Here is a 22161-nt window from a genome sequence, read left to right as displayed (position 1 = left end):
TTTACTATTATTTTTTTTCCCTAAAGTAATGTGTGTTTAGTCTAGATTTTTAAGAAAACTTCATATTCAAATGAAATGTGATGTATTATTTTGGTGTTTTTTAGAAAAATTATGCATTATAATTTGTTGAAGAATGCTCATAATTTTAGTTTAGTGGAATTATTTTGGGGTTAAATGGCATTTTTCTTGATCAATTAATATTTTATAAACTGTTTCATGAATAAAATGCTCCAATCAAAATATCAGTAAATAAAATTTATTGGCATTATGTACATTTCAACTAATGCTGCATAAATTATTTTGCATTTTGTACATTTACATTAATTTTGAATCCTAGTACTACAATCCATCTCCATATATATTCTTGTCCAAGGATTCAAGAAGCTCTGTTTTAGTTAGTTTGAAGTTACTTTCAATCCACTGCGTTTTCAGATTTGTCATAATCTCAGTCATTTTTGGTCCAGGTTTGTATCCTTTTTCCATCAAAACATGTCCACTGATTGGAAATTTTGGAATTTTCCACTCACTCAGTTCTTTATATAAACATACATCTCCTCTGTACTTCAAAATCTCACAGCACCATTCATGGGTATCACTCACTTTATTTTTTGAGTTCATTATAAGATGTATAAAGGGCCGTAATGGTGGATGGCCTGTGACATTTTTGTTATTAATTAAAAATAGTGCTAAATCCCTGTCATACTTAGAAAACTTCAACCGTGAATGTACAGCCAAAACCTAAAAGAACAAATATTTTTTGAAATATCAAATTTTCATTCAATAAAATTTTTATAAAACTGACATTTCACATTTCATTTATTTACTTTATAAATCATGGCATCCAAAGATATATTATTAAATACAAATCTAAATATTAAATGTTTTTGTACTTTTTCTGAATTGCTGCTGACATTTTTTTAAAATCTCTACCAATGATAAGGAAAGTGATTTCAGTGTTTTCTTCACTATAACTTCTGAAAATATTATTATACAAATATGAATTTTAAACCATTCTAAAATTTAAAATATTGTCTTTGTAATTATACCAAATTAATAATCATTCAATTTTTTTATCAAAATATTAGCAATATTAAATTTCTTTTCCTAATTTCTAACAATATATTACATTCTTGCTCCAAAATTCAAACAGTTTTCATTGTTTCATCAAAAAGTGAAATTACAATATCATGAAATTTATATTGTAGTTGAATCAAATATTTATGTTTTTAATAGTGTTATGATGTTATGGTATAGTCCCCATTATAAGAGTTCATGTACACAATAAAGAATAAGTAAAAGAAATAAAATAACATAGTTTTAATGTTAGGCAATTTCGCACAATCTTAAACATATCTATAAGTTATATCTAAAAAATTTATTTGAAATAAAATAATTATTCCTAGTGAATCAGCTGGCCACCTGGGGCGACTAGTAATTCAATAAAGTATATATTTCAATAACTTCGCCAATTTGAATATTTGACATAAAATTTAAAAACTGAATAAACAAATTTTATTCAGTTTATAATTTGTCAAATTTTTGTCAGTGCTCTATAAAAGTGTACTTTACACTACTAATTAATAAAAAATATTCCTGAATTACAATAAATATAAATTTGTCATGGTCGGTATAATTTCATAGCATGCTATTATATCAACATCCATCAATAAGTCTTAAGACAACTGAGTTAATATAGTAACAACATGATTTTAATAATAATGACAAAAATTCGCATTTGAATATATTTTATTAATGAGAAACCAGATGTTAATACTTTATATTTTTAATTAAAATATAGCAGTTAAGATAATGAAGAGACTTATATTCAAAGATTTCTTAACAATCTTAAAATTATCACCTTTATTAATTTTGAAATCATTTTAACCAATGATTAATGTGGTGACTGATAAAATATAAAATTGGCATGCTTTACATATGTAAAATCATTAATATGTAAAGGGCGATATTTTTTATATTTTTCATTTTAGTTTAAAAGCAGAATTTTCTTATTTATTAATACATTTAAAAAAAAATTATGATTAAAATACTTTTGAGAGGTATGGAAGCATGATTTAACTGTTTCTGTACAGTAAAATCTCAGAATTAATGGAAAAAAAAAAAAACAATGATTGGCCACTAGGAGGATTACAAAATTAATATAATTATAAATATATTATACGTTTTCTTATAAATTTAAGACAAATTATTTCATGCATAAATTCAACAATATATATTTATATTTTACTGAAGCCACCAGTTAAAATATTCCTGTGTGCTATTGAATTATAAGGAGCTAAATAAAAACAACAATATAAACACAGCTAGATTGAATTTTTTATAAAACCCTCAAAAGTTTACCACATGATTGAATTTAATCCTTTAATTATTCTTAAAACCGGCATCCAATATATATAATTCTGATCAGATGTCATAGACTGTAATTGCTTCTGAATTTGCTTTTCAAATTAAGGAATTAACATATGACTAAAAGCTGACATAATATATTTTATGCAGAATTAATTTTCATACATCTTTTAATCAAGTGGATATATTAAACGAATAACAATGAGTCAATCGGCAGGAACCAAATAGGTCAAATGTGAAATTCAATATTAAACTTTGGAGTATAAGATTATTTTTAAAGTGTTGTACATTTTATGCTTACCACTTTTATTTACTTCTATTAAAACTAGAAAATGAATTATTTAAAATAATGCTCTTAAATATAATTATATATACTATTATATAATATATATGTAAATAATTAATATATAATAAAATAGATTAACTTACATTGAATATATGCATTTATACACATGAAAAAATTTTACATGAAAGCAAGAATTTTTTGCCAGATAGCAGCACTTCTGACAGATTTTAACAAGTAAATGGGAACCAATAACTAATATGGCATTGTTAATTTGTATAACATTTACATTATAGATTAAGCCACCATTAAAAACAGTAATTATATACAGGAGTGGAATAAACTTGCTAGATGTCTGATGCTCAAATCTTGAGTAATTGTTGAAAATAGCACAAATATTTACTTACACATTTCAAAATGGCAAGCCTTATAATCACATTTTTTATTAATAATAACTTATTTAACTATCATAATTTATTGTTCTTTATTGATAAATAGTGTATTTTTTTTTTTTATCTTAAATGAACATGCTATATTAAAAGTTTCGAGAAATGTTGCATGGAAACAGGCTCTTTTTTTAGGAAAATAATTTAGTATGTTAATGAACAAATAACCATTCATCCTCAAATAAATATTAAGGAGTCATGAGTTAATTAAATACAAATGTTAAAATATAATAAAATCCAAGCAATAAAAAATGATAAATATTTAATATATATATATATATTTTGGGCTTCCCTATCAGTCTAGTGTTTCTGTGCTTGACACTTGAGCAGTATACTTTGCCTATATAATCCATCCTTGATTACGTATAAGTCAAATCTACATACACATACTTACTTCTTCTTCTATTCTAAGTAAGGCTGCTAATCTTGTGACAGGATGAGGCTTCATAGGTAGTGCCCTGTCACAGACATCAGCATATTCTGCTACATTTGGATTTTCTGGTAATCCTAAAATTAAAAGTTCTTGAAATATAATTTACATATATTACTAATAGACATTTAGATGTCATAATATTTTACTTGTAGTAAATAAAAATTGGGTTCACTTGGGTAAATGTAAAGATATTGGTGACAACTTATAATCTAATATCCTTAAATCAACTATCTTATAAAAGAGAGACTGTGAGAAGCTACTAATTAATCTGTATTTTTAGACTAAATTTTCTAAAGAATAAACATATTTATATAAAGCGAAGATTCACCAATGTATTTTTAAATTATATTGCATTTTTTTGTCAAGTTGAGAGAAATATGGAAAAAAAATCATTCCAAACAATTTAGATACACACATCATTAATTAAATTTTCTCCAGTCATAATAATTTAAATATTTCACTGCAAAAAAGAGCCGAGATAATACCTACAGTACATTTGGCTAACTTTACACCATCAATTTCATTTTTTAATTCACAATGTATAAATGCAGAAAACCTGGTTGAAAACTATAATAATAATAATAATATATATATATGAAGCACAAATGAAATTATTTCTTAAGCTTTCATGATGGAAGATAATAACTATAGTAAAAGTTGGATAACATCAATATCATCTTTAGAACATCAATATCATTTTTTAATTCACAATATGCAAACTCAGAAAATAAAATTAATTTTTAATCACAAAACCTGGTTGAAAACTATAATTATTATTTAAATATATATATCAAGCAATAACAAAGGGGCATATGAGTTTCCACATTATACTTTGGATAGAAGTTTTTTTGTTGATAAATTCTATTCAAATCTCGATTATCATTCAGCCTATTTGATATCTGAAAAATTTATTTTTAACTGAATCCTTAAGCTTTAAAATAATTAATTTCAAGTCCCATTAAAAAGAACATCATTCAAGGGTTTTTCCAGTCAACTGAATTTTATTCTACAAAAACAATTTATTTACAAAGCTGTTACCACATAAATGAAAGTAGATAAATGAAAATTTTTTTTAAAGTTCTAGTGCATCTACTTGCTAACATGATTTATCATACATAAGGATTGCAACAGCAAAATATTACAACCATCATAAGATACTGCACAAATTTCAAAGCGAATTGATAATAATATTCAACATACAGAGCAAACATTATAAATAAATAAATAAGGACCATAATATATTTATTAAAATAAAAAAATGTAATATTTCATGAAATATTTTAAAAAGTAATGTATTAAAAACAAATGATTGCAGCATATTACCAATAAAGGGAGCAATTCCTAAATCAATCATTCTTAACATAATTTCTTTAGCAAAGTTACCGCTAAGAATCTTTTTCAATTCCATCCACAATCTTTCACCAGATATTTCTAAAAAATAAATAAATAAATAAATAAAGTTGTGAAAATTATAAGAAGCATAAAACACATTAGAGCAATTATTTTTCTTTTTTTTACAGTTTTTGAACTTCATTTTTAGGTAATAATATATACAGTTTATTATGTGGAACAACTGATGACATCTGTAATTGAAAAATTTTATATTTTGATTATAATTATTTTAATAACAGAATAATTTGAGAACAATAAGCATCTAAAGACAAATTGCATTTTGTAATTAAAAATAATTTCATTGCTTGAAAGCATAAGATGGTATTTAAAAGTACAAGAGAAAAAAAAGAATACTTTTTACTTATTTGTCTGTATGTAGAAAAAATTCAACTTTACAAATTTCATCAATTTTTCAAAAAATGAATTTTTTTTTATCAATGTAAATAAAAAACAAAAAGCACGAAAAATAATGCATTTAATGTAAGCAATACATATGCATCTGCTATACTAAAATAAAAATGACAATATTAAGTTTTATGTTTAAATTAATTTCAATAAATTAAGCTAATGCAGAATCCAATACCAAACATATGCATATACTGGCAAATTAATGATAAAAAACAATTGTTTTCATTCTGAAATAGTTTGTTTGTTAAAATATTTAGTATTATTTATAACTCATATATTTGTAATTGTTATGCAATAATATGAAATATATATGTAATTGTTATGCATAATATGTTTTTGAAAATAAGCAAGAATATTTTTCAAAATAACAGTTATTCAGGGTGCTTGTTTACTTCTACAACCACTGCAATAATGTGCCGAAACATGCAAAATATTGCCAACTATCTTGGCATCTTATGAATGATGGAGCTTGGCAATCTCAAAGTAATCCAAAAATCGCAAAATGAATTCAGGAATGCAAGCATTTTGATATTTTATGTAAAACGATGTGTGATAGTTTTGACAATTTGAAAATTATCAAGTAAACCCATGAGACATAAAAATAAACATTGTATTTATAACGTGTATATCGGAAACTGAAATGTATGATATAACAGTCGAGTATTAAATGAAAGAAATGAACAAACTTGATATTTTGATTTCAAACAATTCTTTTGAAATTCTTTATAATGATTACAATATGAGGAATTTTAGGATGGATGGGATGGTGATGAGATTCTACAGAAGATGATCCAATTTAAAGCTTCTAAAACTTTTTGACTTATGGTTTATATTATTATTTTCAAGCAAAGTCCCCCCCCCCAAAGAATTGGTTGTAAAATCAAATACGAGGGAAAACATATCAGAGAGTATTGAGGGGGTGGGAAAGAAATTCAATTTAAATTAACTAATCAATCAGTTTTTTCAAAAATATTTCAAATGAGTCCCCCCCCCTTGTTATTTTTGTGTTAAAAAAAAAAAAAACGTAAATTTTTTCCATTATTATCAATAATATTCTAGATTTCTGCACTTAAGTTGAAATTATGGTTCAGGAAGCACTGATTTACTTGGTCAAAAACTTAAAATGTAAAAGGGACAAGAATGTTTTATAAGTTAATTTTGTAATATTGAAATTATTTTAATAAAGCTCACTATTTTACCTATGAATAATAATTTCAAGAAATTCCTCACTAGAAATACAAAAAAAAAAATCTCAAAATATAGTCTATCCAACTTTTAAAAATACAAAACAAACCCACTGCCTAATCCTTCAGCATTTTTCCTGATCGCTTCTAATGTCTGACTATCATGATTATCTGGATGAACTGCAATTCTTCCATAAAATCTAAAAAAAAAAAAAAAAAAAAAAAAAAAAAGTAAATATTTTATTTAAAAAAGTTATGTTAATTTCACTTAGATCAAATCATAATCACCATAAGCTTTAATATAAGAAAAACAAAAATATTTAAAAAGACAAAGGAATTATGAATTCCTTTTGCAGTGATCATTTTAGAATATTTTTGATGCAAAAACATTCCATTAAATTTATAAGTTGTATGCTGAAAAATGTAAAAATAATCTCACAGAAAAGAGTTAATATATTACACTGACTTATAACTCAAATTTTACAACTACTCACAATTTTATTTTATTTATATTTCTCTAGTATTGTTATATTTACTTCATTATTATATTTTATGGTTATTTTTATTATAATTGTTTTTTTAATTTTCCTTCATTACATTAATCTCATGCTTTCATTTTATGTTCCATATCCGCATGATGTGCATTTACCATGAATGAATATTCTAAGAATTTACAAAAGTCCCTTTTAACTACAGCTTATTTTTTATAAAAGTAAAAATCTATAGATTCAATATATATATATATATATATATATATATATATATATATATATATATAACAGATAAAGAAATCTGGCATCCAATGCAGACATGAATACACAAAAATATTAAGTGCTCATATAAGTTTTGAAAAAATTGGAATTTTATTTTTAATCTGAAAGTTATTTTAAGCCTCTGGAACATTTTTTATCTTAACAGACAGGCAAAAACTTTTCAGTATTCTCTTAAATTAAAAGCAAGTGGAAATAAAAAGGATACATTATATTTATTTGTTAATGAGGTGCATACAGTCTCCTCCTCACCTAAATTACGTTACCACAAAAAGTAGTTGAGTAAATAATTTATATGAACTATCCCTATGATTATTAAACTAAAATGCAGCTTGAAGACACATAAAATTTTTACAATGTTTGAGAAAATATCAAACAGACTAATTTTGAGAATCAAAGAAAATGAATTTTTAAAACATATAAATAACAAAATATTTAATGTTATATAAAACAATTAGTTCATGATTATTAATAAATGAACTATATAATTATCCCCACGCATCCACAAAAAACTATATAAATAGAGAAATTACAGGTTTATATTAAAAAATGAAAAGTAAAATATCAAAATATGCTCTGATATCCAAAGCCAAATATATAAAAACAGAAAAGAATTTTCCAGTTCCAGTTTCCAAAAAATATGTTAAAAATGTTTATTTTAATAAATTTTTAAAAATTCTTTTTATTATTAAAAAAAATCACATTACATAAAATAGAACGAATTAATTAAGCTAGAAAATATTTAGAAACTTGTTCTTAAATTGTCTGATGTTGTGCATTTCTCCACCTCTACCCCCTGAACCATTTGCCACCAGCGACCTATCACTTTATTAATTTGAAATATCAATGATATTTCCTAGGATAAGAATAAGACAAATATAGCATGGTTTTAAATATTCCTTATGTCTAGTTACAAAATAAATAACATGTTCTGGTTCTATTACACTCCTGGTTTTAAAAAATATTTCATGATGGAAGTGTCAATGCATCAATGCCAATTTGAACTTATTTATTTTAATATAAAGATGTAAAACTTGACATGATAATGTGTTTATATTTATTTCATATGAAACAAAGAATTAATTCTTGTTGATTTTGGAAAGGTTATAAAAAAAATCAAACACCTGAAGTATCGAAGAATCCTTAAATAATCTTCTTGAATACGATAATCTGGATCACCAACAAAGCGGACCTGTTTTTTTTCTAAATCTTCTTTGCCATTAAAATAATCATACAAGTTTCCCTCCAAATCTTAAAAGAAAACAACAACAACATAAGATCATAAATACAAGAAATTTGCTTTCAATAATGAATTAATTTATGACCTAGATCTTACCTAAAAACATTGCATTTATGGTAAGGTCTCTTCTGCCAGCATCTAATTCCCAATCAGTAGTAAATTTGACTTCAGCATGTCTACCATCTGTGGTCATATCCACTCTCAGAGTAGTAATTTCAAAGTTTTGTTTATCATTTAATCTAATAGTTACAGTTCCATGTGCTTCTCCTTTACGATGCAACATGCGTATACCTGGGGAAATAATAAAAATTCTTGTATTTTTATAGCCCACTAAACAATTGTTAGTACTGATTGAAAATCTTATTACCTTCAGCTTGAAAGATCTTTTTCATTTCATCTGGAGTTGCAGTGGTTGCAAAGTCAATATCTTCAGGCTGTTTATCCATTAAGAGATCACGAACTGCACCACCAGCCATTCTTAATCCATATCCATATTTTTTAAACAAGTCTGATAATGCATTGACTTCTGGTGTAAATATGCTTCGAAACTGGGGAGTGTCAAGTTTCATTGTAAATAACTTCGGTTCTGGTCTTGAATGTAGGAAGAATAACTGTAGTAAGCTACTAGGTTGCTTGAAATTTGTAAGAAATAATTTTCTTACATGAAAAATTTTTGCGAAGTAGTTAAACTTCATTCAGGCACAAGTCGCAGTATGTTGAATGAGTTCCTGTGAAAATAAACAGTACTAAAAAGTAAATATATATTTAAAAGTTAGAGGATTTAAAATTACTTATGATGAACTATGATTTAATAAAAAGAAAAGAAAACTTTATTCAATTCATAGATACTATTTACACATGGATAAATAAGCAAATTAATTAAAAAAATATAAGCGTTAGAAAGATTATTTTGACAGAAAAATGTAGTTTTAAAAGGTTAAAATATGTTGCAGGGTATAAAATACTGATATTAATTGAAGTTTATGATAATGAGTGGAAAATAAATGCTCCACTGAGTTAAAGAAAACTGTACAAATATTCAAATGCCATTGCAGCAACAATATAATTATATTAATGATTTCTTTTATTACACTGTTTTAAGGAACTATAAATACAATATCATTTTAATGTATTGGAGTGATGCATCAAACTACAAAGCAACATTAATAGATATTTATTGAAAATCATCACTATAAAAGTTTTTTTGCCAAAAGGGTTATTTTTGAATAAATAAATTACATATACACATATTAAGAAAAATATATAATTTTTAACTTCAAAAGAAAAAGATTCAGTAATCAGATATTAATATTTAATTAGAGTTACTGTTATTCATCATACAGTCTTCATATAGTAGTAAGGTGATTGCTTCAAATTGTATTAAACACTTTGCACAGTATTACTGGTTTGAAATAGCCATTTGTATTTCCTTACTGATTAAGAATATAAAATAACTGGCATTTAATGTTCTTTTAATTACCTCAGAATAAAAACAGGTGTTATTAGGAATGCAAAATAAATGTGATATATGTTTTATAGATCTGTTATAAGTCTTCAATCTGAATTCCAATCAAATTTTATTCATCAGTAAACAGTAATTTTTTCAAATTATCTATAACTACACTATAGTTAAATTTAATAAATAACAGATAAAAATTTTGAAGAAATTTATAAGTACTGCAGAACATATTTAATCCTTTCCCTATAATTGGTATAGATGCAATAACAATTTTTTTTTCTTTGATGTAAAAGTTTATACAACCATTATGACAATTTATTCAGATACTCTGCTCCCTCTTGCAAACCAACAAGCATCATGTTTAATTTATCCATCCTATTGTATTTATTACTATATATGGACTGGCTGTTAATTTTTACTGAAGAAAAATAAGAATAAGTAACTTCATGGACATCAATAGAAATTACAATTGCTTATTTTCTAAGGTTATGAAAGCCTTTTCCAGTTGCACTAAATCAAATTTTGAAATAATTCTGAAGCCAGAACCATTTCAACATTCTCAGCTAAAGATGCATCATGGAAACTATTTTACCTGCAATTTAAAGATTAATTAATTATTCTGACTTCCTTGGTTAAATAAGATCTATTGATTAGTTTGAAACTCTTAAGAGCAAAACATAATGTTCATCAAAATATTTCACTAATCAAAATTATTTTATCTATATAACATATGAAACAAGTTGTAGTTCTTCATATTCTCTATCCACCCAAAATAAAATATGAGCATTCAAAGCTTTTATTTTATGCTTTATATCGCTTTAGAATTACATCAAAACTATGAGATGCCAAAATGAACAGCATCGTATTATTATGTTTACTGTTTTATGTTGGAAGCAGTTTTCAGTCAAGATAGAACCCAAGATGATGCAAGACGTGCAATAAATTACCATTAGAAAATAAAAGTAACGATCAGTTTTATGTTTCATTTTAAAGGGACAGATAAGTTTTATATATAAGTAGACTCTTTCTTTTTTTTAATTCTGAAAGCAAATTATTTATAAAATGTTTTCCCTTTGTAAGCCACAGAATAAAAAAATAATGTTTAAGCTCATTATTATTTCCATCATTCGTAAAAAGCATAAGATTCGTCTTCCTTGTATGAGATCAAATAAATTATGTTTACAAAGGCTAAAATGGATTTACATACATTCAAACAGATGTTACCAATGTAATTAATGAAAACGATATACAACGTTAGCGGTGCTCGTGCTCCAATCAAAACAAATATTTTATCTTGAAGTTATAGTGTTTACAGCTCGATTTTCAAAAATTAAACTTTAGCTAGTTGAATTTTTTTTCTTTTGATAGAGATCGAATAAAATTAATCTAATGAATATATTTTAAATTTCTCTTGTATTAATAAATTTAATTGCCCATCATGCATATATAAACAACAAGTTAATGATAATTATGCCACATTTCTAAATACCGAAGAGAACTGAAATATATTTTGTTTACATTTTAATATATTTTGCCTTGCCATGTGAGTTCCGTCAGTCGAATATCAAAAATGTTGAGATAAATTATGAAGAACATTATAAAATCCATTGAAAATTTTTAAGATACTGACTTTTTTTAAATTATGAAAATTTTTTTTTGGGGGGGGATTTTATGCTTGAGCATTATTTATTATATTAATTGATATTTTCATATTAATTTTATTTTAATGGGAAAGATGGAGTTATTTATTTATTGTTTTAAAAAGATATAGAATGGAATTTAATTGCGAAATTTCAATGTGTGTAATTTTTCAATAGTATAGAATTTATTATTCAACATGAATTTTCACGTTAAAAGATCACAGTATTATGATGGGAGATTTCCACCTTTTCGTAAGCCATCAGAAATAGGTTACTTTTCTTTAGATGGGGAAAGAGAATATCACGATGATAACCGCCAATTGAAATATATAATTCTTCCACGTAATTTGAAAAATGTGCATATGGACTTGAATGTTGGATATGAAGATGCCGTCAGGAAAGATTTTGGTAAAAAGGAAAAAATTGATACTATTTTAACTTGGATATTATACCACCAAGAAGAAGTGAAAAAATACTTTTATGTACCAAATTCGAACAAGTTAGTATTTGAAATTACTGAAACTTCTGTTTTAAAGTTTTTCTACAAAGGCAAAAAATGATTTAACTATCAAAAAACAATAATATATAAGCTTGGCAAAATCTATTGATTTATACTGGAATTGGAAATATAAAAAGGGCTTTTAAATAAACTATAAAGTTTTTGGTTTAATAAAGTGAATTTTGTAATTAAAACATTCGGATCTGGAATAATGGTTTGATGAGCTCTATCTATGAATTCACCACATATAAATTGATTGGAGAGCTTAGATACTGATAAACAATATCGTATGATATCATATTTCCTTAAATATCATATAAAATTGCTTTCCCTGGATTTGTATGATTGATACAACATCAAATCGTAAATATACATATTAAATTATTAATTAATTAAAATTATAGGATAATTTAATACCAGTATTAAATTCTCCACAATTGTATTCCACAAATAATACGATGTTAATAATAGCACATTTTCCCTGATTTTTAATTTTCCTGAATTTAATTTATATATATATATATATATATATATATATATATATATATATATATATATAACCAATCTAAAGTAAGAAAAAGTTTGAAAACGAAACTAAAATGAAAACGAAACAAAACAGTTTCGAAATCGCAACTAAAATTTATTACCTATTTAAACTAAAACCAAAAAGGAACTTCATAGTATTTAGAGAGTGCAATTGCAGCTACTTCTAAAACACAGATGAATTGTTACTAAAGTATTAGAATCAAGTTAATAGGAAAAACAAAAATCAAATAAAAATTAAACCAAAAAAATTATTAAAAAAATATTAAAAAGAATCTGGCCTGAAGACTTTTTCAAGGGTCACCCTCAGGCAGGGATTCAAATAAAGGGATTTTTTCTGTGAGGACATACAGACATAAGTCTAATAATGATTCCTCGTGACCCGAAAATCCCCTGAAATTATGCTCAAGAGATATACCATTTTAACAGAAAGGAAATACAAAATAACAAATTAGAAAAAAATAACCACAAAGTAAAAATACAATAAAAACAATAACAATAAAAACAAAAACAGCATTAAAATTAAAATTAAAAACGAAAAGGCCAGAACATACCGGATTCTTTTTTAATATTTTTTTAATAATTTTTTTGGTTTAATTTTTATTTGATTTTTGTTTTTCCTATTAACTTGATTCTAATACTTTAGTATATATATATATATATATATATAATCTATTGTTGGATTTAGAAATGATCATTTACAATATTAATTTGTCATTTTAATTCTTGTTTCAAAGATTTTTCTGAAAAACTAAACTGAAATATTAACAATTTCAAATTTGTTTGCCCAGTTTGGTAATTTAAAAAATAGTGTACTTTTGTGTATTTTGATATATTATTAATTTTATTAATTTATCAAATTACACAGTATTATTTTAACAAGTGAATTGATCTTAGATGAATAAAGCACATGAGATAAAATTAATCTTTTTTATATTTTTGCTTATTCTTTTTATTTAATATATGAGCCATTTATTTTGAAAGTGGGGCAAGTCCATTTTTGAAAAAAAATGGAGATAATGGCAGCTATAGATAAATCTTGTTATGATCTTTTTATGAGTAAAAAATTTATAGTAAAAAAATATTTAGATTCTAGTATATTGGAGATGGACGTTTTAGCTCTTAACAGTTTTGAAAATCTGTTTATTTTGAAAGTGGTGCAAGTCCATCTTAGATTGAAATTATATTTGACCAAATATATTACGGCAAAATTTAGCTCCGGTTGATCTATGGTAAAGCAAATGTGGCCGTTTGACATCATGTCTGAAATCCATTGTGTTTCTATTTATCTATTTTTGATATTGAAAATCGGTGGTTGTATAGTATTTTATAAATAATAAAAATCTTATCTTAATTTTGTGTGTCGATAATAATGTTTACTTCCATCACTGATTATTCAGTCCATTGACAACAGAATAAATATCATTGATCAAAAATTTTTATTGTCAGGACATTCATTTTTACCGGATGATCGTGATTTTGGAGTGAAACTATCCAGTAACTATTCAATACAGAAACCAGTTTCTTGCATATTCTCCAGGATTACTTTAAAATAATACAAAATTGTCAAAAAGATTATAAATTTTGAGTACATGAAATTAAACATGGAAATTTATTTTCAACCCAACCTCTGGAAAAAGCGGTTTTTTAAAAAAAAAGAGAAATACCGATGAAGAAACTGTGAATTGATTAACTATATGCTGGATCAGATTTGCAAGGGATGTACCATACAAAATGTTCAACAAAACTTCGATAGAACGAGATGCTAAATTTAAAATTATCGATTTGTCAACACAACGAGGAAGATAAGTAATTCCAAGTAATTTCAGAAATAAAAAAATTATTTTTTATGTAAGAAAATAAAAGGAGATTTATTACATCTGAAAAATACAAGGATATGATGGAATTATTACCATATATACCTCCTGTTCATCATGAATTTTTTAAAATGTTAAATCTTGAATAAAATTCAAATTGATTATACCTATGTATAAACTGAGATATATAATTTCATTAAAATTCTTAATAAAGCTGAAGTGTTTGTTATTATGTTATATTTTCTACTAGAATATTCTTGGTTTTGTTTCCTTTTTTATCAATTGAATAAATAGTTATAAAAAAATGAACAGTATTTTGTTTTTATTCTTAAAAAAAGGCTGATGCGACGGAAATATTATTTCAAAATTAAATGAATGATTGCAGTAATTCTTTAATTTTGAAAGTGAGGCAAGTTCCTTTAGTTATAATGGAACTATTATTTTTTTAGTCAGCACTGGAAACACTATTGGATTATAAACCTACATTATCTGGTACCACAAAATACAAAAAATATATCTATTAATACTTACCAATATTTTTAAATTTATTGAAACGCAAACCTTTAAATATCGCGCAATAACAAAAAAATGGACTTGCTCCATTTTCAAAATAAGCGGCTCATATATATTTATATATATTAAGCTTTTATAAAAAGTATCATATTCCAATTTTTAGTTTTCTTTATAATTAATTTTTTTTGCATTAACATATTTATTTTAGGCCCAAGATAGATTTCGTATGCTTTCGTGGCCTTCTGACTACAATTGGTGCAACAATCTATGAAAATAAAGAAGACTGGTTGATTTGTGCTACTAAATTTAGATCTGTGATATACTTATGTGCATTTGATACTGATCAAAATGTTCTTAGAAGAGAAACTGCAACAGAAAGAGATAAATTAATGTCATCTTGGGGTTATAAATTTGAGCAATATTTGGCTGTTGGTAAGCATTATTAAAATATTTGTTAATTTTCAATAGTTAATACAGATATAGTAAATGTAAATTTTATTGTCAAAGGGTTTTATGAAGAGAATGATTATTGATGTTCTAGTGTTTTTAAAATGAATAGGGTAAAAATATTATCCTGCATCCTTTTAAATTTTTATTTCAAATAAAATAATGTATTTAATTATGATTAAAAAGAAAAAAAATAGAATATCAATGCAATTATTAATGAATTTCTTATAAATTAATGTTTCTGTTTATATAAAAGTATGGTTGAAATTTTATTTACAGATAGTCCAAGTTCTAAGCCAAATCCATCTATTCCTGTGAATGAAAAAGAGGAGTATTGTATTGTTTTAAAAGGACGATTTAACAATCATACTTTGTTGTATAGTGCTGAAGTTGATGGGAAGGATACTTCCAATAACATTCATGCTGATCGAGACCCACAATCTACTCAATGCTATACTGAACTAAAGACTTCAAGAATCATAACTGCTCAAAGGCAGCATATTAATTTTTGCAGGTATATTGTAGGTCAAGAATGAAGCATTCCTTTTGGTTTATTTATTTACTTATAATAAAATTTATCATCAATAACATTTTTAATGTGGATCATTCATTAGAATGTTTGGTTTTGAAAATTGTTATTATTAATTACTCTTATTTTTCATAGTTTTGGGTTGCTTTGAAAGATTCTTTTTTAATGTATTTTTTTTTCTTATGTAATTACAAAAACAATTACAATTTAGAATTTTTGTATTTGTTTTGAAGCTATATTTTACATGCTATATTATAACACAGTGTATTACACAGTTAGTTATTTAAGTCAAGAATTTTGTTGCTGGTATTTTTTTCTTATAATTGTGTGCATTGTAAGATAAGACATTTTAAAGGAATGGAATATATTATATTCCAAAGAGTTTTTGTTTTGAGGCTAATTTAAAAATGTTTTATTTCCTAAAAATTCATGATATTTATATATATAATTTTATAGTAAAAAATGCATATTAAGGAATAGATGTAATAATTATTTAACAAGTTAATAAACTTAAACCAATTTATTATTCAGTTTTTTGTTAAAAAAATATGGGAAGTGTAATCAGAAGTCATAATTCTTAAATTGCAGGAAACAAGTCTTAACTTATTATATTTACTATTTAATTTAGAGTTAATTATAACTTGAAAAGTAAGCTACTTGAATCGTCAAAGTCTTTTATCTGTATACTAATTGTATTTTACATACATTCTGTTTATCTGTGGGTACCAGTTAAATGTTTAAATTTGTTTCAATAGTTTCATGCTGAAACTAATAACTGTTTAAAAACATGTGGCAATTATTTATAAATTATTATTATTCAATATTGTTATTCATGTAGTTACTTATTTCAAACATTTACATTTTTTTTTATATATACACATATAATGTGAGATATATTGCTGTGTTGAGTAGACATTTTAAATGAGTTAGTTAGTATTTTAATGATGTTCAAATCCAAAAATCCATTTATTGCTTTTTTGGAATATTAGTAGAGACAGATGAAATATGAAACTAAAATTGGGCTTATTATACTAATGGGTTAGGTAGTTTTATATCTAGAGAGTAAAAGTAACAATCATTAGATTTTGTGTGGCATGAGAAAAATTAAAGGCATGTAAAGAAAAAATTAAAATTTAAGTGGTACTTAATTGAAAGTACTTAGTACTTAGTTGAAAAGAAGTATTTTTTAAAACATGAATTAATTGTCGTTAAAACTTATTTTAAAAGCATGGATAAAAAGAATATCTCATATGTTTCCAGTGGTTTAATATATTAGTTTTTATAAGTACATTTCTGAATGCAAATTCCATGATAATTATTCTTGCATTTTAAGGTATAAACTTTTGAAGTGGTGGTTACAATCTTTCCTTGTTGGAATTCCTAAAATTATTTGTGGTTTCCGTGATGACCAGGGCATTGTTCGCAACTTAGAAGTTTTTCCTGTTGCTGAAATACCTAGAATAGCTCAGGTAAGAAGTTTACTTTTTGCAGTGGATTTGTACTTGACATGAAGTCAGTTATTAAAGGAAACTGTTAAAAATGAGTTTTTATCACTTTAGATCTAAGCATAAATCAAGGTATTTCCTTTGAGTATGCTTTATATGTTTGCAAACTTACCTCCAAATAACCTTTTTTTTTTGTTTGTTTCAAATAATTATATGTTATACTGTCAGTTACAATTCACAATAAATTTACTTTAAAATATTCATGGCAGCTATATGAATAATTTAACAAAATCTTGAAATTACTAGTTTTATTGATCCAACTTTTATTTTTAGCACTTTACCACTCTGTTTAAATCTATTCATATTCAAAGCCACTCATCACAATAGCGCATTTATGTAATTTAAGAAAATTGTACATCCTTTTGTGATTATTCTTTTATACACTTTTATGTTATTTAACTTGCTTCATATTTATAAAGGTAGAATTTTCTATCAATTTTATAATTGCTATTGAGTTAAAGATTTTGTACATTTATGTATTTATGAAAATTCAATATTGTCAGGAGTTATCATTTAATCAATTGATTTAAACAAATTTTGATTCTGTAGGAATTGAATTATCTGTTTGTAAATGGGAACAAGAATATATTTCAGGATTTCATAATGTTTATTATAATGAATTATAAATAATCAAATTTATGTTAAAAAAAAAAAAACTTTTTGGCACACGAATAAAAAAAATAAAATTTAATAAATAAAAATACACGAATAAAATTTAAAAAGTGCATGCATTATTATAGTATATATATATATATATATATATAACTTAGACTAACAAAGGAAAAAATGTTGTTTAAAAAAAATATCAGCAAGTAATTGAAATAATTACTTCAGTGGAATTCTTATCGTATCATAATTTATTTATTGAAATGAGTTTTGATACTTTTATTTATACCTTTATATCTTTGAGCACATATGAATATATATAGTTAAATGAAATATATGATATTTGTTCATATAAATTACTGATTTCTTTCTTTCTTCTTCTTAGAATCATTGGACCCCAGCATCTACATTAAATTTTTGCTCTGAATTTATGGACTATGTTAAAAAGTGTGTTAAAAAGGATGATCCATCGTAAGTAAATTTTAACATAATTCCTATTTATACTTTATTATCTTATGATATTTTATATGCATTTAAAATTTGTATATCTTTAAAAATTTGTTTATCTTTTTTTGAATATTAATAATTTAAATACAAAATAGTTTTTTTAAATATTTTTTTAATATTAATATGCATTCTTAATTTTATTTTATTTTATTCATGGAATAAACTGAGTTAATTAAACTAAGTTTTGTTAATAAGACATTTCAATTTAAAATTTTTCAACCATCTAATATATTTTTATAATGAAAATTGAATGTTATTTTTGAACAGATTGGTTTGATTTTTTTATTAAATCAATTAGTGAAATCTACACCTGTTTGCTTTTATATAGTTGATATTAAAGCTATTTTGATGTTTGTTATGCAATGCCTTTTCACTTGAACCATATAAAGCATTGTTTCCAATTTTTTTGTTTGCCATTAAAACATGTTTGAATCCCATTGTAAGTTTTGGCTATCAACTATCAAATATTTTTATATGATTTTGACATTTTAAGGCAATGTTTTTCTAGCATTATAGATTAAAAAGTTGTGAAATTTCCCATGCTCTGGATTTAAAAATATGAAATTTATATAATCAATTGACAGAAATAAAGACAATTATGCTTCTATCTGCATCTGACCTATAAATGTCATAATTATTTTTTCTTTGTGAAAAGAGTTAATTTCCCAAAGAAATTAGGAGAATTTTCAATTAATTAGGAGAATAATTGAAAAGAAAAGTAATTAGAATAAAATGATTGATTTCTTTTCTTTTCCTATGATTAGAGACAGAATGTGAACTATGGAGCTTCCATAGAGATATAGAAATAAAGTTTTGCCACATTTATGTGTCATTTTATCATGCATACTAAACGGTTTTGAGTTCATACTCAAAATATTCTGAGCTGTTTCAAAGAACATATTATTATATTAAATTACTGTATTTTGTCAAACTTTAGTTTTTATCTTTGTCTTTGTGTTGGAAGAATGTTTGTTTCTTGACAGTAACAAGGGCACAGTGTTCCTGAACTGAAATTTTAGCTTCTTTTTCTCAATTTCTCTTTTTTTTTCATTGATTTACTAGTAATTTTACTCTCAATATCCTTTAGTTAATTTCTTATATAATTGCATTATTATTTCTTGTGCTATTATATTTTATATTGTCAGGTTTTTATGGAGTTAATTCATGCTTCTATGATGAGCATTAAACTATTTTAGCAATTTAATTTGTAAAATAAAGTATTTTAGTAAATTAATTAAAGTAATTAGTAGAGTTAATTCATGCTTCCCTGATGAGCATTAAACTATTTTAGTAATTTAATCCATTTTGCTTAGTTTATTGGGTGCTTGTTATATTGATGTTGCACATTACATAAAAGAAAATAGTAGATTATAATACATTTATTTTTGCCAAGTGACTGTGATAGGAAATAAATTTATTCCATGCTAAATTACCATCTTAGAGAATACCATATTAAAAAATGCTCACCAGAGTATGTAATCTACCATACACTTCACAGTTTAGCCAATACATAGTGGGTTATTAATGCTGTGTTTAAAAGCAATAATCTTTCCAGTATTCTTTTAATTTCATTCCAAATACTGTTTTTATGATTATTCACTATTTTGACTTCTTTTTTCACCCTATTTTTTATCTCTGAAATCCATATATAATTGATAGTGATCAATTTTTTCTAAAATTCAAAAATATATATTACTTGTTCATCTTTTGGAAAGCTTATAATTATACTTTAAAAATAATATTGTAATGTATTTTATGTTTCTTAAACAGTGGAATAGCAGTAAACATTATTATTACTAAAAATTCATTATTAAATTTCAGTGTTGTGTATAAATTTTACTGGAAACCTGGTTCTCCTGTTACTTGTGAAGAGTTAACTTCTGCTGATTATCAAGTTTTACCTGAATGGTATACAAATAATTTAACAATTTAATGTTGTTAAATTTACTTACTGTTAGATTAATCATTAATTTATATATTTGTAAATATCTCTTTGAAAAATGCAGAATATTTAAATTTTTTGTAAGATTGTGAATTATTTTGTTTCTTTATTGTTATAAATGAATGAATTAGTTGTAATAAACTTCAGTTTGGATAATTACAAAAGCAAATGTTTATCAGATCCAGATAATTTTTATATATTTGTATGAACTATGCACTTTCATGCATTTTTATAAGAATATGAATAAATTATTTAAAAACATTTATTATTTTTATTAATTTTTTTAATAAAAGGATTTTTTATTCCACTTTTTATGTAATTCTTTAACACTGCTTCCTAACTATCTGCAAAATTGATGATTATAGAAATAGAATGATATAAATCAGTATTTTAAAAGATTAGTTTTATAAATAGTATAATTTTTCTTCTGCTGCATGATTCCTTTGACTTTGAACCCTTTGGGTTCTGTATTACTTAACCAGCATTTTTAAAAATTTTATATTTGTTTTCTTTTATAAGTTTTTATGTTGAATACCCTTAGAAAGAAGAAAGCATTTTTTAATTAATTAAATTAACTTAATAAATTTTACATTTTTGTCATCAGTTACTATCCATGAATTTCTTGTAAAATTACATTTTTTTGAGCCCTGAGTACTTGTAGAAAAAATACTCTATCAATGTTTTTAGATTCCTTGTCAGCACTTTTAGAAAGCATCACCATTTTAAAGTTTCTTTAAGAATATGAGAATTTAAATTTAGTGGTGTTTAATGGAGTTTTGTGGTGCAAAAACCATTCTTGATTATGCTGCGCCAAACATATGGTATTAATTAAAACCTTGTTTATAAACTCTTATATAATCATAAACTAATCATAATAATAATATATAGTCATAAACTTTCTATCATTTGTCAATGTTTATGTAAACGGTAAAAAAAGCAGCATGAAAACCTTAAAATTGAACCCTTTTTAATTAGATTAAATGGTAAAAACCGAACATTTTTAAGAAAGTAAAAAGACTTGGATGATTGATTTTGTGAAGAATGTCTTTCAAAATGATAGTGGATGACTGAAAGCAATGGGTGCATTGTGAAATGAATTGTGGGCAATCAATTAGAATATGATGAACTGACAAGTGGCATTGGCATTCTGTACGCTGAGGGGCGGGTTCTCCCAGCAACAAATGCCTGTGCGTGAGTTGAGTGTGACTTATTCTTAATCGAGTAAGAGTTGTACCATTCTTTCTATTAGATAAGCTGGGCCAGTGATCAATAATGTGTTTAATTGAATGGAGATTATTTGTATTTTTGAGATCCCATTCACTTTGCCATTTTGAGTTGAGGTTGATTTTAACATATTTTTTTATATCTTTGAAAGGGATGGGACAGTTTAAAACAGTAGTGGCATATTTTGCCAAATTGTCAGCTAGTTCATTGTCAGCTATCCCGACATGAGAGGGAACCCAGCAAAGGAGAATAGAGAATCCTTGACATGTAAGATGTTCGTGCAGTTCAAGAATATTAAAGGCCAAAGGGTGACTTAAATGATGTAGCAATGTCAGTGACTCAAGGACACTTAATGAATCTGAATATATGATATAATTATCAGGAGGACTATTAGAAAGTAGAGATAAAGC

At 24.8% G+C, this 22161-nt stretch overlaps 2 protein-coding genes across 2 annotated transcripts; one reads left to right on the top strand and one right to left on the bottom strand.

Moving 5' to 3' along the window:
* Nucleotides 1-234: 234 nt before the first annotated feature.
* On the bottom strand, nucleotides 235-11265 carry LOC129981860 (CCA tRNA nucleotidyltransferase 1, mitochondrial-like). Its single transcript, XM_056092894.1, has 8 exons — nucleotides 11187-11265; nucleotides 8888-9248; nucleotides 8617-8811; nucleotides 8405-8531; nucleotides 6625-6710; nucleotides 4850-4957; nucleotides 3488-3600; nucleotides 235-738 (listed from the first exon to the last, which is right to left on the bottom strand). Exons 2-8 carry the CDS (start codon nucleotides 9213-9215, stop codon nucleotides 340-342), a joined length of 1356 nt encoding a protein of 451 aa, XP_055948869.1. The 5' UTR covers nucleotides 9216-9248; nucleotides 11187-11265; the 3' UTR covers nucleotides 235-339.
* A 262-nt stretch (nucleotides 11266-11527) lies between these two features.
* LOC129981316 (decapping and exoribonuclease protein-like) lies at nucleotides 11528-20725 on the top strand. Its single transcript, XM_056092105.1, has 6 exons — nucleotides 11528-12118; nucleotides 15200-15423; nucleotides 15718-15952; nucleotides 17301-17436; nucleotides 18464-18549; nucleotides 20407-20725. Exons 1-6 carry the CDS (start codon nucleotides 11817-11819, stop codon nucleotides 20516-20518), a joined length of 1095 nt encoding a protein of 364 aa, XP_055948080.1. The 5' UTR covers nucleotides 11528-11816; the 3' UTR covers nucleotides 20519-20725.
* Nucleotides 20726-22161: the final 1436 nt, after the last annotated feature.

This window comes from Argiope bruennichi, chromosome 8 (genome assembly GCF_947563725.1).
Source record: "Argiope bruennichi chromosome 8, qqArgBrue1.1, whole genome shotgun sequence".
NCBI classification, from domain to species: Eukaryota; Metazoa; Arthropoda; class Arachnida; order Araneae; family Araneidae; genus Argiope; species Argiope bruennichi.
Note: the sequence above shows the minus strand (reverse complement) of the source record. Positions and strands in the feature narration are given on the sequence as shown.